The 16,746-nt window shown below is 33.9% G+C and overlaps 1 protein-coding gene across 1 annotated transcript in view; it reads right to left on the bottom strand.

Moving 5' to 3' along the window:
* The window catches only part of RFX6 (regulatory factor X6), a 69,985-nt gene extending 53,445 nt beyond the window's left edge, over positions 1-16,540 (bottom strand). Inside the window, exons 1-4 of the mRNA XM_001379577.4 lie at positions 15,708-16,540; positions 15,210-15,369; positions 10,123-10,246; positions 7,323-7,384 (exon numbers count right to left, since the gene is read on the bottom strand). Of these exons, the coding sequence (XP_001379614.1) occupies positions 7,323-7,384; positions 10,123-10,246; positions 15,210-15,369; positions 15,708-15,927 (566 nt within the window). The 5' untranslated portion in view covers positions 15,928-16,540. The remainder of the gene's footprint in view (positions 1-7,322; positions 7,385-10,122; positions 10,247-15,209; positions 15,370-15,707) is intronic.
* Positions 16,541-16,746: the final 206 nt, after the last annotated feature.

Raw genomic sequence — 16,746 nt, 5'->3', positions numbered from 1 at the left:
AGGAAGTAAGGTATAAGAAGATTAGAGAGGTAAGAAGGACTAGACTATAAAGAATTTCAGACATTTCTTAGCTGTGTGACCCTGGGCAAGTCACTTAACCCTCATTGCCTAGCCCTTTCTGCTCTTCTGCCTTGAAACCAATACATAGATTAATTCTAAGATGAAAGGTAAGGGTTCAAAAGACAGAATTTTGAAAGCCAAAAAGATTTTGTATTTGACTCTGGAGCTCAGAGAAACCCTGATCATCAACATTTTTAAAAGCATTTATCAGTCATAAATTTATCTATGCTAATGGCTTAACAACAAAGTATTCTACTATTCACAGGTCATGTTCCTGGATTTTCATAGTTTATAAGTTAAATGTCATGCAGATATATCCATATGTAGAACAGATAGGATAAAAATTTTCTCTCCCAAAATAATTTGTAATTTATAAATGCCAAAAAAGCAGATCTATAAACACACTGGAGAAAATCAAAGCATTTGGAAGTACCTAGCTTCATTTGGGAAATCCCTGTACCACCTCATTATTTATATTTCTATGTACCCCTTCCCTTTTCGATATCTGGGTGCTATTAGTACAAGACCCCTGAGTTGACTTTTGGTTAAAACAAATACATCCATGTCAGGTGTGATCCTTTATGTAGACCCCCTCAGAGAAGAGAATCTGACTCCGTGTGTAATGGTAAATGCACCTGACAAATGTGCCAGATAGACCACCTGGAACTCTCATTTCATTGGTATAAAAGGGGAACTCCGATTGAGAAAATTTCTCTACTTATTCAGGTTGAGACATTCTCTGAAAGTTATAATCTTAAACTAAATTAATATCAATAAATCAAAAGTAATGAATTCTCTCCTATCATGTTACATACCACATTCCATCGATTAAACTGGGCTTTTGCTGAGCTATTGGAATTGAATTAATTCTGATTTTTAAAAATAGTAAGATTGCAAATCCCTTTGTGTCACAGAACCCATTTTAGACTTCCTTATGTCCTTACTTCCTGACTAGCACATATTAGGTGGCTCAATAAAAAATTTAATAGGTTATCGTTACCATTATACCTCTCTCAATAACAATCATTACAAAATGCTATGCAGAATAAAATAAGTATTTACCTTTTCCATGGAAGCTAAGATAATATGAGAACCAAGGGGGAACATCAAAATAAATTCATTTAGATTAGTTACTAAGTTGGTTTCACATATAATCATTCGATCAATCAATAAACAATTATTAAACACCTACTAAGTGCTAGGCATTATACTTGACACTGGGGATCCAAAAAGGGGTAGGAAGTCCCTTACCTCAAGGAGCTTTTATTGTAATAGGGGAGATGATCTGTATTTTTATATATATACACATATTTGTATATATAAATGTATGTATGTGTATATATTTCTATATGTCTGTATATATGCACATGTTTATTTTTATAATATACACCTACGCACACAAAGCAAGCTATATACAAGAAAAAAGGGAAATAATCTTGAAAGGAAGGCACTAGAATTAAGAAGGGTTGGAGAAGGCTTCCTGTGGAAGGTAGGATTTGAATTGTGATATAAAATAAGCCAAAGAGGTCAGTAATGAGAACAGAGGAGGGAGAGCATTTTCAACAAGAGATATGACCCAAAAAATGCTCATAGTCAAGAGATGGAGTGTCTTATTCATAGAATAGCCAGGAGGCCACTATCATTGGATCCAAGTGTACATATTGGGAAGTAAGTTATACTTAGGATAGTAGGGATATACCATGTCTTATCATCAGTTCAGAAGACACTATTTCTAGATAATTGCCATCTTATCCAATGATAGATTCCTGTCTTTATATGGCCAAGATTTATTGGCCAACAGAGGTCATGTCATAATAGGTTTATGCCTGATACACTTAAATTCTGAAAATAATAATTATAAAAACAAACATATCAAATATATTCTTTTTCACATTTAAGGGAAGAGCCACATACAACAAATGCATTTTTTTTTTGTCTAGGAATCCATTTTTCCAGCATTATGCCCTCACACCTACCAAAAATGGTGGTAGACTTGTGATCTCAATTGCCTTAGGAATCATAGATTTAGAAATTGAAAAAACTTTAGAGGTCATTTAGCCCAACTCCCTCATTTTGTAGATTAGAAAAATACTCAGCACCAAAGAGGTTAAATAACTTGTCCAAGGTCACAGGTATTAAGTGGTAAGGGTGGAATTCAAACTCATTTCCTCTAACTACAAATCCAATGCTCTTTTGTGCTTGAAATCATTCCTACTGGTGGTGATGGTTCCTACTGATGGTGAAAACTTAAACTTATGGAAGATTAGTTTTATTTGTGAAAACTATATATCTCTGAGCAAAGTGACATTTTCCATCAAAATTATGTTTAATTATTCATGCTAATAAATATCTGAATTTGTACATCTCTATTAAGGATTTTTAAAATCTGATACCTGACCAAACTAGAAATGCCACCTCAATCAGTTAGAATTATATACATCTCACATCCACTAAACTATAAGTTACCTGAGAGCAGGCATAGTATCTTTTTTTAAGGTCCCACCATCCATAACATAATATGTCATACATAGTAGTATATAATTGAAAATCTGTTACCCTAAAAAAGATCTACATTTCCTGGGAGCACATTGACTTCCTGCCATTACCTACTTCCTGTAGACAGGAAATATTAGGTGGGGACGTGAAGGGTCTTGCCCTCTTGGCTTTATGACAGCGAGCTTGGTGGTGGTAAGTGGGCGTTTTGAACTGGCTGATCAGCCATGGGCATGTGGTCCTTATTTTGTATCCCTTTTATTCCTTTATTTCAAATGATAATTAATAAATCTCCTAAATATAATATTTTATTATTTGAGACTAATTTTAATTTTTACAGTATGTACTCAATAAACATTTTTGATTGAACTGAAAAATTAAAAAAAAATGAATCAAGTTACTTTATTATTATATTTGATATTTACATCATGCTATAAAATAAGTCTTTGCATTCATTATCTCATATCTTATATTTTGTCACCTATACTATATTCTATGATATTTGTCACAATCATGTTATCTTCACTAAGTTAATAATTTGGGGCTTTTTAAGCAAAGTAGAAATGAACATTTTGGATAACTAGAGGCTATTGCCTTTAGGACGAAACATAAATTTCCTGGCCCTCTACAACAAGGTTACTAACCACATTTCCAATCTGATTTCACATTGTTTCCATTCCTACACTCTACATTTCAGACAAACTCCTTATCCTACACTTCCCATTTCTGCATACAAGCCACCCTCTTTATCTGAAATATATTCCCTCTTCAAATATTCTCAGAATTTTTACCTGTTTCTAAAGGCTTCATTTAGGTGTCATCAGGCCCATGATATGTTTCCTGAGCCATCTTACCCTCATACTATTATTCTCTCTTTATTTAAATTACCTAGTATATAAATATTATACCTCTCCTGTAGAATGCAAGTTCCCTGATGGAAAGAGGTGTTTCTTATTTGCCTGTGTATGCCCAGCATCTATTATTATTTTGCATATAGAAATCATTTAATAATGGTTTGTTGAGTGTATTTTACATTTATATAATATCTTTTAAAGCACAATGGCTAGCTTATAGTTGAAAATTAATCCTTCTTGATTTATTATAAACCTTAAAGTAATATATAAATGTCTCCACATGGATGTCGATATGTTTCCTGATTTTATTTTTTAGTTATTTTTTACTAAATGTACAGATTCTAAGACAGAGACTAGAAGTTAATTTCCAGTATTGACAATAGTGAATTCAAGTTGCATGCTGATTTTTTCTTATTTATTCAGAACTAATTTAAACCAGTGTTTTCTTTCTCATTATCTTCTTTCAAAGAAAATATCCCTTTGTATTTTATGACATGTTATAAAGGTTATAAAGATGAATTCTCCAAATATTTTTAAAATGATTTTTTCTAGCCTTTTAATTTACAACAGTTTAACTTAATTTTTAAAGATTTGCTATCTTAATAACTGCAACTATCGTTTTAGTGTGCACATACAGTAAGAGTGTACATACACATTTGTGGTTAAGCTACACCCTGAATGAATTTTCTCTCTCAGGCTACAGCAAAAGTCTTTACAAATTATATCAATAAATTATTAAATGTAATACCACTTGTTGAGTGAAGCTGTGTCCACAGACAAACTGGCTGAATTTAACGAAACAACGAAACCCCAAACCTTCACTGGATTCAATAATAATAACAATGCATCCATTTGTTTATTTCTCTTTTTTTAATATGTAATGCCAAACAAATGCTTTCATTGAGTTTATTCCCTTTTCACTTGGTTGTACAGCTATCACACAGACTTGGTTTTAATATACCATTAGCTTAAATTTAGGGTAGATTATCCAGTTGTTTGATCTAAAAGACTGAGTAGAAAAGAAACACAGATTTCAGTTAGCTCTCAGGATTTTGGCTTTTCATACTGATCTCATTACAAGAAATCATGAACATGACCTATAAGGTTCTCTTTCACCTGTCTCTACTTTCCATTTACGTAATGATTACTTGGCTACTTGGAAAATAATCTGCTTTGGTTTTATGAATTGGCAAAATGTTAAAGGGACAACTAAACATATCCTGAATTCATAGGTATTACACATTAAAAAATAATGGAGACTACTGTGATATATTCAGTTTTTTCCTTTAACATTATTTCATCTTTTCCAAGAGCTGAATCCTTTGCTTGTCTTTTTTATACTTTATATCAATAACCTTTTCTTTGTTGCACAATGGATAGTGTGCTGGGCCTGGAGTTGTATATAAGCAATGGTACGAGACCTAGAGACAGACCCCCCACTTTTGGTGCACCATCTGTGGAAGATCTATGGTGGAGAAGGACATGGGGGAAAAAAATCACATTGAAAGGGAATGTATGTATGGCTTGTGGTGCTGTAAGCATTTCATTCTTTAGAGTTAAGACTGAAGCTTCAATGAAAGCATTATGGCATCCACAATAGTGAGGCAAAGAATCCATCAGAGAATCAAAGCATATATTATATACAAAAACAATGAAAGCTAGGTATATGTTTATATATTTATGTATACTTACATATATGTAAAACATATAAAATTGTCTTTTTGAGCTAAATCTATTCTTTTCAACCCCTTAACAACAGAAGCATAAGGTACATCAACTGATGCAAAAAAAGTTTTCAATTATAATTTTATTTTGAAATAAAGATTTTTAACATATCTCTATTTTTTTTGTCTAGTGAATAAAAGAAAATGCTTCTGTTGCATATAGCTGCATAGAGTTCATTTTCATTTTCATTTACCAACATCTTTATATTTTTTTCACCTTACCTAGTCCTAACATGTTATTTCCTAATATATTTCCCTCACTTCTCTAATGGTTGTACCATTGACTTAAATTTTCCATTGTAAAATGTTATCACGTTGATGCATTGAAGCACATTAATCAATAAGATCAATAACAGAAAATGTTTCTCTTTCTCTAATATAGCTGATCAGAAAATTAGAAGAGCAAGAAAATGTTTTTGTTTTTTCAAATTATATTCAAAATAGCTCTAATACTAAAGTCATTGAGGGGGAAAAACTATCTTACTGAAAATATTTTTAGTAAAATTATAACCAAATTCATAGTTCCACTACTTTAAAAAACTCAGCTTTAATCTACATATCAAAGTCATTCATATCCCATCGAATTTGTTTTTCCTTACATTATCAAAATGATCTGATTCACAATATCACAGTAAATGTCAAATTTACTCTGTTATCAAAGCAAAAGGAATCCAGGTTATCACAGATGCTTTATTCTCAGGCTAAGCTACAGTACTTAGTTAGCTAGGTTCCCTGAAATCAAGACATGTTGCCTACTTAAGGCTAAGCGAACAGCTCACTGTGCCACAATGGACCAAGTTAATGATTTATCCTTAAGCCCAAGTGCTCCATTGAGGGCTAACTGACTTGCATGTGTGCCTACCCATGAAAGTTCAATGAAACTATGAGTCTTCCAGATCACAATCTTCTTGTACATAGTGAAAGTCAAGGAACAATCTCTCTCTGAGTTTGTCTTTCCAGTGCCTCGCCAACTCCAAACCTTCTCTTTTTAATCCCAACATAATCCAGTAGCAGTCAGTCATTTAGGAGTAAATTTTGTAATATGACTTGAGTGATTTAGAAAACTCTCCAGAGTTCTTCTTGTTTGGGAACTTTCCTTCTCTCCCAAAATGGCATGGCTAAGAAAGTTCTTTTTACAATTTTCAGAAATCAGAAGGAAGGACAAGATGCCTGCTGAGAAGAAAAGAAGGGGGCATGTAGGAGTTTATTCTATGAAAAAGAAAACTCCAATTCCAGAAAAGAAAATAAAGAGAGAAATGAAGAGTGGAGAGCACATTTTTTACTACTCACTCCCTATCTTGAACAATTCTGCAAATCTTTATCTTGAAACACTGCTTAGATGCCTCTACTCCATGAAGAAGATCCTATCCTTTGAAAGACAAATGTCTGATCTAGGAAATCTATTACTAAACTGTTTCAATGTGTGCTTTAAGATTATTCAAAAAAGCAAATAAATTCTGTGCTATTTTAAATTAAGTTATATTAAAAGTAAGCTCAGAACAACTATAGGTTTTTTCCTTCTAGTGGAAATTTTGTCAACTATTGATATTCCAACAATATTTCAATTTTACCATCATTTTTAATCACCTACAAAAAGCTATGCTGGTATGGTGGGTAGGGATTGTGCTAGAAGTGAAGAGATAATAAGAAAAAAATAAAATATAGCTTATATCTCTAAAAACCTTACATTCTACTGAAACATTTAAAGAAGTTGAAAAGTGGGTGAAATTTAAAGAATATAAATTCATGGAATACTATTGCACTATAAGAAACTATAAGCACATTCATTTTAGAAAAACTAGGAAAGACCTACATGAAATATTGAAGAGTGAAATGAGTAGAACCAAGAGAACATTATATATAGCTATAGAATTAATATTTGAATAATGATTTGTAAATGTCTACCTCCAAAGAAAGAACTGATAAATAGAAACACAGAAAACATGATTTTTATTTTTTAAAGAATATGAATTTATTTGAATTTTCATTTTTTAATTTTTTTAATGAAATAGTTCTCCAAAATTCATTTTTGCCCTTCTTCTGTTTTTCTAAAGATAGATAAAACCTGGTCTTGTCAACAAGAAACCACACAGTTCTTTCTGACTGATTTGCACCTTAAAACAACAAAAAATACTTGGAATATTTTTCTACATACCTAGATACAAAATTTATATACATCAGTGTTACTTACTTTGAATGGCCTCTGGTCCCAAGTCGCCGTGTGGTAAGCAGAGGAAATTTCTGGCGAATAGTCTAAAGAGAAAGTAGATTACTTTCATTGTAATGATAATAATAATAGCTAGTATTTATATAGCCCTTTAAAGTTTGCAAAACTATAAATGATTGAGAAGAGAGATTACTTCAGTTGACCAACTGAGCTTTATGACTGTAAGATAGATATTATGATTATTGTCATTTTATGGTTTTTTTTTATTTAAAATCCTTACCTTCCATCTTAGAATCAATACTGTCTATTGGTTCCAAAGCAGAAGAAAAGTAAGGGCTAGGCCATGGGGGTTAAGTGAATTGACCAGGGTCACATAGCTAGGAAGTGTCTGCAGCCAGATTTGAACCTTAGGACCCCTCATCTCTAGACCTGGCTCTCAATCCACCAAGCCACCCAGATATCCCCATATCATTTCTATTTTAAAGGTGAAGAAACAAAGAGGTAGGGTTTGAATTCAAGCCTCCTTGACTTTAATACCAGCACTTTCTTCAGTATATCACCTAAATGCCTATTTTGAGAGTAAATGTGTTTTCTTTGGTGGTCACTCTGTAGCATTTACCTTAATAAAGTAAATGTTGAATGGTGAATAAATATTTATTCTTGAAAAAAGTAATACCATGTACATAATGGTTATAAAGATAACTACTATAGGGAGTTATATCTTTTTAGATTTATGTATCCCCATGTCATTGCCACTATTTAAGAGACAGAATAAATCATTTAAGTTCTCAATAGTCTCTGAGCCTTTATTTCATGCCAAAGCCATAATCATTGCTTTGTTTTTCCTCCTGGCAAGATTTGTGTTTTATCTAACATCATTCTGCATATGAAGTCATGTACAGCTGAAATAGACCCAATCCCAATCTTTCCAAAACTCAGACTTCAATGAACTACTGCTACTCCCAGCTTTACTATTCTCTTCCTGTTTTCCCATGATTGCTTCCTGTAAAAACATTAGAAAAGGCACTGGACTTGGACTGGACTCTGTATTTCCATCCCTGCTATTTATTACTTGTATTACTTTTGGCATGTCACAACTTCTTTGGACTATTTTTTTTCATCTGTAAAATGAGAGGGTTAGACTAAATCATTTCTAAGGTTCACTTCCATTTTTAAAAAATCTTATGATCTGACAGAAATCTTTCTCTTTTTTAATACTTTTTTTTCCATTGCTAGTTAAAAATTAAAGAAGTATCTTTCCTAGAAGGAAAAATACTATATCTATAGACAACCTTAGAAATCATCACATTTAGCCCACTTACTTCAAAGATGAGGCAACTAAAATTCCATAGAGATTAGGTAACTTGTCAAAGATCACACAGCCAAGACTAAATTTTAGGTCTTACCATTCACAGTTCAATACTTTTTCTACTATCTGAAACTGTCTATCTTAGATATAGCCAGAATATCCACCAGATGTTTTTTGTAGCTGTACCCACCCAAAAAAGTGTATAGTTTTGATTGTTTTATTTTAACATACCTGATACCTAATGTCTCCATATAATGAACAATCATACACTCTACATATATTAATTTGGATTTCAAATTATAAGGGATACACAATTTGAGATCTCAATTTTTAAAAGTTTGTTCAGGTTGTCAAAATTTTTCACATCTACAAAAACATGATTAAAAACCTAATGAAACTGAATTTTCCCCAGGATATTTACATTGTTTTCTAATTCTAGAGATGGAAATGAAATAGCAGAGTTATACTATTGAGGCAGCTAGGTGGTGTAATAATGGATAGTGCTGGGCCAGAAGTCAGGAAGACCTGAGTTCAAATTTGACCTCATACACTTACTGGTTGTGTGATCCTGGGTGAATCACTTACCCCTGTTTGTCTTAGTTTCCTCATCTATAAAATGAACTGGAGAAGGAGGTAGCTATCCACTCCAGTATCTTTGCCATGAAAATCTCAAATGAGGTCACAAAGAGCCAGACACACATGAAAAAGACTGAATAATAATCACAACAAAATAATATTTCATTGTTTTTACCACTCATAACCAAATTTGTAAATATGGTAGAGTAACTTATTCTAAAAAGGGAAGAATATCAAGCAAAATCTTACAGAAAGCTTATAAGTTTAGGAGTTTTTAGAGTAAGGCCATATGTAGGAAATGGAATGAAATTATAAGGGGATCATGCAGATAATGCAATAATTTAAAATTATTTGAAATCTCTAAAGAATTGCAACAACCATAGAGTTTTAATATCTTGAGTTCGAGTAATTTAGGTCTTTATTTCCACTCTACACTTTGATTTATAACCACAGACACAGTAACAATAAAAAGATTTTTGATAAATCTCTTTGAAACAATATATCTTACTTAAAGAAACTTATCTAGAAGATAAGAGAAAAGGCTTGGGAGAGTCCATATTTACTTTCTTAGTTGCCTTAAACAGTTCACCAACATTTGAGTACGTTATAAATTTAAAATTGGAAGACACTTCCATCTTAGCCCAACTCCCTCATGTTATAGATGAGGAAACAAAAGCTTTTCTTCAAGTGACTTCTCCAAGATTATGCCAACCATATGAATCAAAAACAGTATTTAAAACCATATCTTTTGGCTTTATAACCTAAACTCCTTCCACTGTCCTGTACTGCCTCAACTCAATTATCAAGTCTCCAAAATGGAAATATCAATGCATTATCTACTCCAGATGATCAAGTCAAAAGGTCTCATGTCTTCATAGATAGGGCACTAGTATATATGGCATTTGATATCTAGAAGTATGAGCAGTCTGTGTAGCTTACCTTTCCAAAAGTGGCTGCACAAGCAGGCTCCAATTTCTCTTTCCTGCAGAAATCTAAATAGTGTGCGTAGAGGATACACCGTGGTAAGCACACACCTTCACATACAATGTAATTTTCTTCAAGCCTATAAAAAATAGCAATGTTGAAAAAACTATTAATTGTATCCATTTTTTCCTTACTCCTTTTTTTTTCTTACACACTGGCTCAAAGGATCATCTAACCAATATTTACTTCCAGTTTTGCTTAAAATATTCAGAGACCCTTGGAAGAATTTTGTTTTCAACCATTCCATTCCCTCATTTTACAGATGAACAAACAGACATCTTGAAAGGTTAAGTGACCTATCCACGGACATATAATTAGCAAGCAGCAGAGCCAGTCACCATGGTCACCAGGCATTATGACTCTGGAAAATTCCTTTCTTCAAAATAGTTAGCATATTCTTCAACCCTGATCAAAATTTTGCATAGATGACATTATAGTCTAAAATTAATGATATTTTTACTTCTTTGAGAAATGCAAACTGGGGTGCTTGCTGTACTGTCCTCATTTTTTTATGGCAGATAGGTACCACAATGGATAGAATGTTAGACTTGCAGTTAGGAAGATCTGAGTTCAAATTCTGTTATATTTAAATTATCCCCTTTCTGCTTCAGTTTCCTCATCTAGGGAATATGGTTAAAGGATATGAATAGGGAGTTTTCTTTTTTTTTTTTTAAGCCTTTACCTTTTGTCTTAGAATTGGCATTAGGTAACAGTTCTAAGGCAGAAGAGGAAAAGGCTAGGCAACTGGGAGTAAGTGACTCACCCAGAATCACAGAGTTAGGAAGTATATGAGACCAGATTTGAACCTAGGTCCTCTGAACTCCAGGTTTAGTGCTCTATTCGCTCTGCTACCTAGCTGCCCATGAATAGGAAGTTTTTAGTGGAAAAAAAATCCAAGCTAACAAAAATTATATTAAAAAAGTTCCAAATCACTAATAATTAGAGAAATATGCATTCAAATTAAAGTAATTTTGAGATTCCACTCTACATATATCATATTGGAAAAGATGACAAAATGGGAAAATGACAAATGTTAGAAGCCTTGAAGGAAAACAGGCACACTATTCCACCTGTGGTGGAACTATGAATTAATCAAGCCATTCTGGAAAGCTGCTCAGTTCAGGAGAGACAGACTCTAGGAATAATAAACAAATTTAAAGGAATTATTTTCACTAGGGGTTTCATTTGCCACAAAATCATGATAATAATAATTATCATTTGTGTATTATTTTAAGTTTACAAAAGTAGTTTATATACATTTCTTAATCTGATCCTCAAGACAACCCTGTTTAGGAGATGCTATTATTATTCTTTAGATGAGGAAACCAAAGCAGAAAAAGGGTTACTTGCTGAAGAATCTGAAATCAGATCTTCCTGACTGAAGGTCCAACACGCTGTCTACTGTGTGTGGCATGTAGCTATGATGACAAGAAATGAAGCTCTCAGAAAGAACTGGAAAGACCTACATGAACTTCTGCAGAATGAAATAAGCAGTACTAAGAAAACATTATATACAATAACAGCAATATTGTGAAACAATCAAATGTGATAGACTTTGCTACTAACAGCAGTATAATGATCCAGGACAATTCTGAGGACTTACGAAAAAGAATGGTATCCACCTCCAGAGAAAGAACTGTTAGAGTAGAAATTCAGATGAAAACATGATTAACACTTGTTTATTTAGGTATATGTTTGGGGGTTTTGGTTCTATAAGATTATTCACTCGTAAAAATAAATAATATGAAAATATGTTTCGTATGATAATACATGTATAACACAGACTGAATTGCTTATTAGCTCTGGGAGGTGAAGGGAAGAAAGGAGGAAGATAATATAGATCATATAACTTTGGAAAATATAAGTGGAAATTTGTTATTAAAATTTTTTTCTAATTTAAGAAAAGAAATGAAATTAAGCCAGTGCAACTAGTGCTCCAATTTACATTTACAAGGTAGTAGAAGTCATTATTTTTAGAACATGATATCACCTATTCCTCTGATCAGGATTCAAGAATATACTATGAACTTGAGGATAACCATTTTCAAGAGAGGCATTTTCCAAAGTCATAGTAACCAGCAATCAAACCCTGTTTTGGCTAGATATGGGACTTTGGGTGGGTATCTTTGGGGACCCTCATTTCCTCATTTGCAAATTGAAGGGGTTGGCCTAGATGACCTCTAAATCCCCTTACAGTTCTAGCTACATATATTCTAACTCTAAAGGTTTTCTTAATTAAGGATGGCCACAATTCCGACATCTCCTTAGAAGTAGTGCTGTGCATGCCTAAAACTTTTCTGTTCTAAATAACTTGTTTTATAGGTCAATAAGTGCCCTATAGAGGACTCCAAATTTTAGCTTTGCTCCTATATAGTAAAACCTACAAATAAACGTTTTGATAACTGAAGTTACATCAACTATATCTGAGTATTAGCAATTAATTAAAGAACATACAGACTCAAAGGGCAGCATAGTAGACAATGACAGATTTAAATCTCACCTCTCTAATTTACTATCTGTATGACAACCTCTCCAGGTCTCAGTTTCCTCATTTGCAAAAGGGAACTGGCTTAGATGGCCTCTGGGGAAAAATTATTGGTGTAAATCACAGAATTTTCTGAGAAAACACTAAGATTCTATTTCCATTTCTGCTAAAAAAAATCACTTAAAACAGAAACCTAGGATCATGGATTTAAAGTTGCAGGGGGCTTAAAGATCATTTAATTAAATGACTTCATTTTATAGATGAAAAAAATAAGGTCAAACAAGGAGATATTAAGTGACTTGCCTAAGCTTACAAAAGTTGTATATAATTGGGTGAGGATTTGAACCCAGGTCTCCCACTCCAAACTCAACACTTTTCCCAGTACTATGTTGCCTCCCTAAACTAATTAGTTAATTATCTATATTATAAAAGTAGGACTTTGGTAGAATTATTTAGCCTGAAATTGGGTGTGATCTCCCAAGAACTCAGATCTAAATTTTGTATTAACTTGGATGAAAAGTTAGTTATAGCATTCAATACTCTTTCTTCCCTTAGAAAACCATTTGGGCCTATGTTGAAAAATAAAATAATGTTTGTTTTTCTACATAATAACAAAACACCTGGATGAAAATAATAAAGGCAGTTAATCAGGTTTCTTTTGCCAAGATGACAAACCAGTGCTTCTAATCCAGGTTTTGTGATAATTGATTATTTATTTCAAGTTATGAAAACCTCCAAAAATAAAAGTATTTTTAATTCTTTTTTATGTAAAAAAATGTATTTTATCAGGAATATTATGATGAGAAATAGGATGGAAAAAGTAAAACTCCCAAAACTTTTTGCCTTGCAAAAGGATCTCTATACCAAGAAGATATAATAGTTTTAGAATGTCTGGCACTGTGGAGACCAAACATCTAGATCATTTAATTTTTCTCTTGTCATTTGTATATCCTATTGTTCTGTAAGCATAATTTCTGTCATCATAATAATTTAAGTGTGCAGATAGCAATTGTTTAAAATTCTTATGCATTTTCTTTTTAACCAAAACAAAGATAGTTATGAAACAACTAAATTGCATCTCTTCATTCTATGTGAAGTAAAGAATTCATAAGGAAGCAAAATACTTTTTTTCTATCCATATTTGCTTAAAATCCCAAATGAAAAATGGTTTTAATTTTCCAGATTATTAGCTCAAATGTATATTTCAATTTGCTGGTACAGACCTAATCAATAAAAATATTAACACCTGAAATATTGTCATCAAAATGTACCTAGTATGTTTCTTGCATCTAATGCATTACCTCAAGATGGTTAATATTTCTATTTGATAAAGTCAAACATGTGTCACAGAGTTGCAGAATTTGATTGTATGTAAATATGAAAATACAATTAAATTATAATTTATTTAAAATGTCTTATCTTGATAAACATACTATTTTCCCTAAGAAATAAAGTATTTTTCTCTCATATACAGACCATTAAGGCATGTTTACCATAAATGTTTATTTAGTTTATGATTTAAATATGGATTCTTGATGGCACTGCAAAATAAAAAAGCTTGCTCAAGAAGTTTTCAGTTAGACTCATGTAAAAGAAGAATATAGGTATGTCACACTCTGACCTTTTTAGATTATTCTCAGTTTTATGAATTATGTTCCTCTAACATATGGTACTGATCAACTTTTAAAGTTGCTACTTATTCACTTTTAATCTATGATTATTATATTTAAATGAATTTATGGTGAAGTTGCCTCAGGCAACCTAAGTACATTTTATCATTCATTTAGGAGGAAGAATTTCAAAATGGAATCCTAGATTTAAAGGTAGAAACGACTTTAGAAATAATCTAGATCAACCTCCTAATTTTCACATGAGGAACCTGAAGTCCAAAGACCCTGACTGGCTTCTCCAATGTCATCCAAGTAGTAAATGGCAGAGCCTGGATTTTAACCAAAGTCTTTTATTCCCAATCCAATACCCTTTGCATTGTACCATGTTCATTCTATTTCATTGAAAATCCTTTCCTCCCCCCACTTCAAACTGAAATACTTTCACTTTAAATCCCATATGCCATCTATAATTTTTTATGCTAGGGATGCAAATAATATTAATAGAATTAGTCTGAGTCAATCATAAACAGAGCAGAATATATACTAGTTAAAATCTACAGTGTATTGCACATCCTAGTAACTTCAAATTAAACAATTAAATGTTTTGAGATTAAACAAGATAAAAGCAAAGAAAAATCTGAGTTTTGTTAATTATAGTAATACATAAAAATTATAATGCACTTGAAGGTTTTCAGTGAACTTTACATAAAATTTCTAGCTTATATTCAAAAAAGTGAATTTTCTCATTTACATTGCAAATCATTTTTGCGCTATTATCTACTTCTACTGAACAAAAAAATCAATGTTTATTTTTTTAAATAACTAGAGTTATTCTGTTTAAATTGTGCTTTCAAAATGTTCTCGAGGAGAAAGGAGAAAGAAAAGACATTGGACTTTTGAGTAGTACAGATGCATAAAGGTATACCTGTACTCTATAATCTCCTTACCACTGTAGAGTGAGCTGAGTCTGTTTCTTTTTATCTTTCATGATCTGGGTGATGGTTTTCTTCTGGGACAGATGTGTGTCAGGTGCTCTGATTTTATTATCTTGGATATCCACATCCTCTTCGGATGAGGAAGAAAGGTGATCGTTGCTGAGGTGCATTTCTGATTGCAAAAGAAAGTACATTTTGAAAAATCAAGACAACCACTTCACGACAGCAATTATTCGACTTCTAACTGGCTATTTTCCTCAACCGGAGTGACTAGTCATTGCAGACAGCGAAAACTGAATAGCCACAGTCCCATCTCTCTCCTTTAAAAGCATCCATATGCAGTATATAGATGTATGCATGAACAGATATCAAAAAGCATATGCTGGATGCATCTGATCCTCTATTTGCAACGATATGCAACGATAGGTCCCATGTTTATGCTGGAACAACTCCAGGTGCACTGCACTGTCAGGACTAATCTACATCTCCTGAAAGTCTGAGGGGGCTCACCTGCTTTGATTCCCACGGACAGCCCCGGCTCCTCTACTTCCTCCCTGATGCCCCGGGAGTTCACCAGCTGTCCTTCCTCCGGATACGCGAGCAAGCCCTTGGCCAACAGCTCTACATAGCATCCCTCTTCTTGGATCCCCGGAGAAACTTTTGGGGAAGGCTGCCCCTGCAGGAAGGAACCCTCCCGCTCAGGGACCTTAGCCGTCCTCTTCATGGGCATGGTTCTTCCTCCCCAAAGGTGCAGCGGGAGCCCATGCAGACAACTACAAAGCAGGGACCCCACGAGATGGGTCCGTGGGCGGGGGCAGGGAAGGGGGCGGAGATCGGGGTGGGGAGAAGGATAGGGTGCAGGGTGGGGTAGTGCGACTTCGGAGTCGGAGACTGGTGACCCTGCTTGAAGGAGTCAGCCAGGAAAACTGGAAAAAGAATCTTGTCTAAAGACTGGAGGCAGCTGCCTTGGGACGTCCCAGATGAAAAAAATCAAGTTTAGTCCTCCAGAGAAAGGCATACAGGCTGGCTACCTAGAAATCAGTCCTTCTTCTACTTTGGGGGTCTGCGCCCTGCACCCAGAATGGAACTAGGACCGGGAAGCAGACACCTACACATCTCTTCAGGAGTCCTTTATCTGGCTGGGAAAGGATGCCTGTGCTGTTATATAAACACTTTTTGTTGGTGCAAAAGTCCCAATCCAGGCCAGAATAATTCATTACCATCCCCTAATGCTCTCTTCCCTCTTCTTAATCCTCTTCCTTTCTTTCTTTCCTCCTCCTCCTCTTTTTAGTGTTTCCACACACACTCAGTTAATCACACAGGGGCCAGCCTGACCAAGCTGGGGAAACCCTGAGTCAAGTCTCACATCTCTGGGATCCACCCTGCTCCTGCCCCAGGAGACATTAATGATTAACTTGGAAAGACAATTATTTCTGATTGTGTGGGTTGCTGGGGTGGGTGTCTCTGGTCTCTGGTTCCCTACCTAATTCTGCCCTGGGGCGATCATTGTCTAATCTTTGTCTAAATGGGGGCGGGGTGGGGGGGAGAA

The sequence above is a fragment of the Monodelphis domestica genome, chromosome 2, assembly GCF_027887165.1.
Source record: "Monodelphis domestica isolate mMonDom1 chromosome 2, mMonDom1.pri, whole genome shotgun sequence".
Classification (NCBI taxonomy): Eukaryota; Metazoa; Chordata; class Mammalia; order Didelphimorphia; family Didelphidae; genus Monodelphis; species Monodelphis domestica.
Note: the sequence above shows the minus strand (reverse complement) of the source record. Positions and strands in the feature narration are given on the sequence as shown.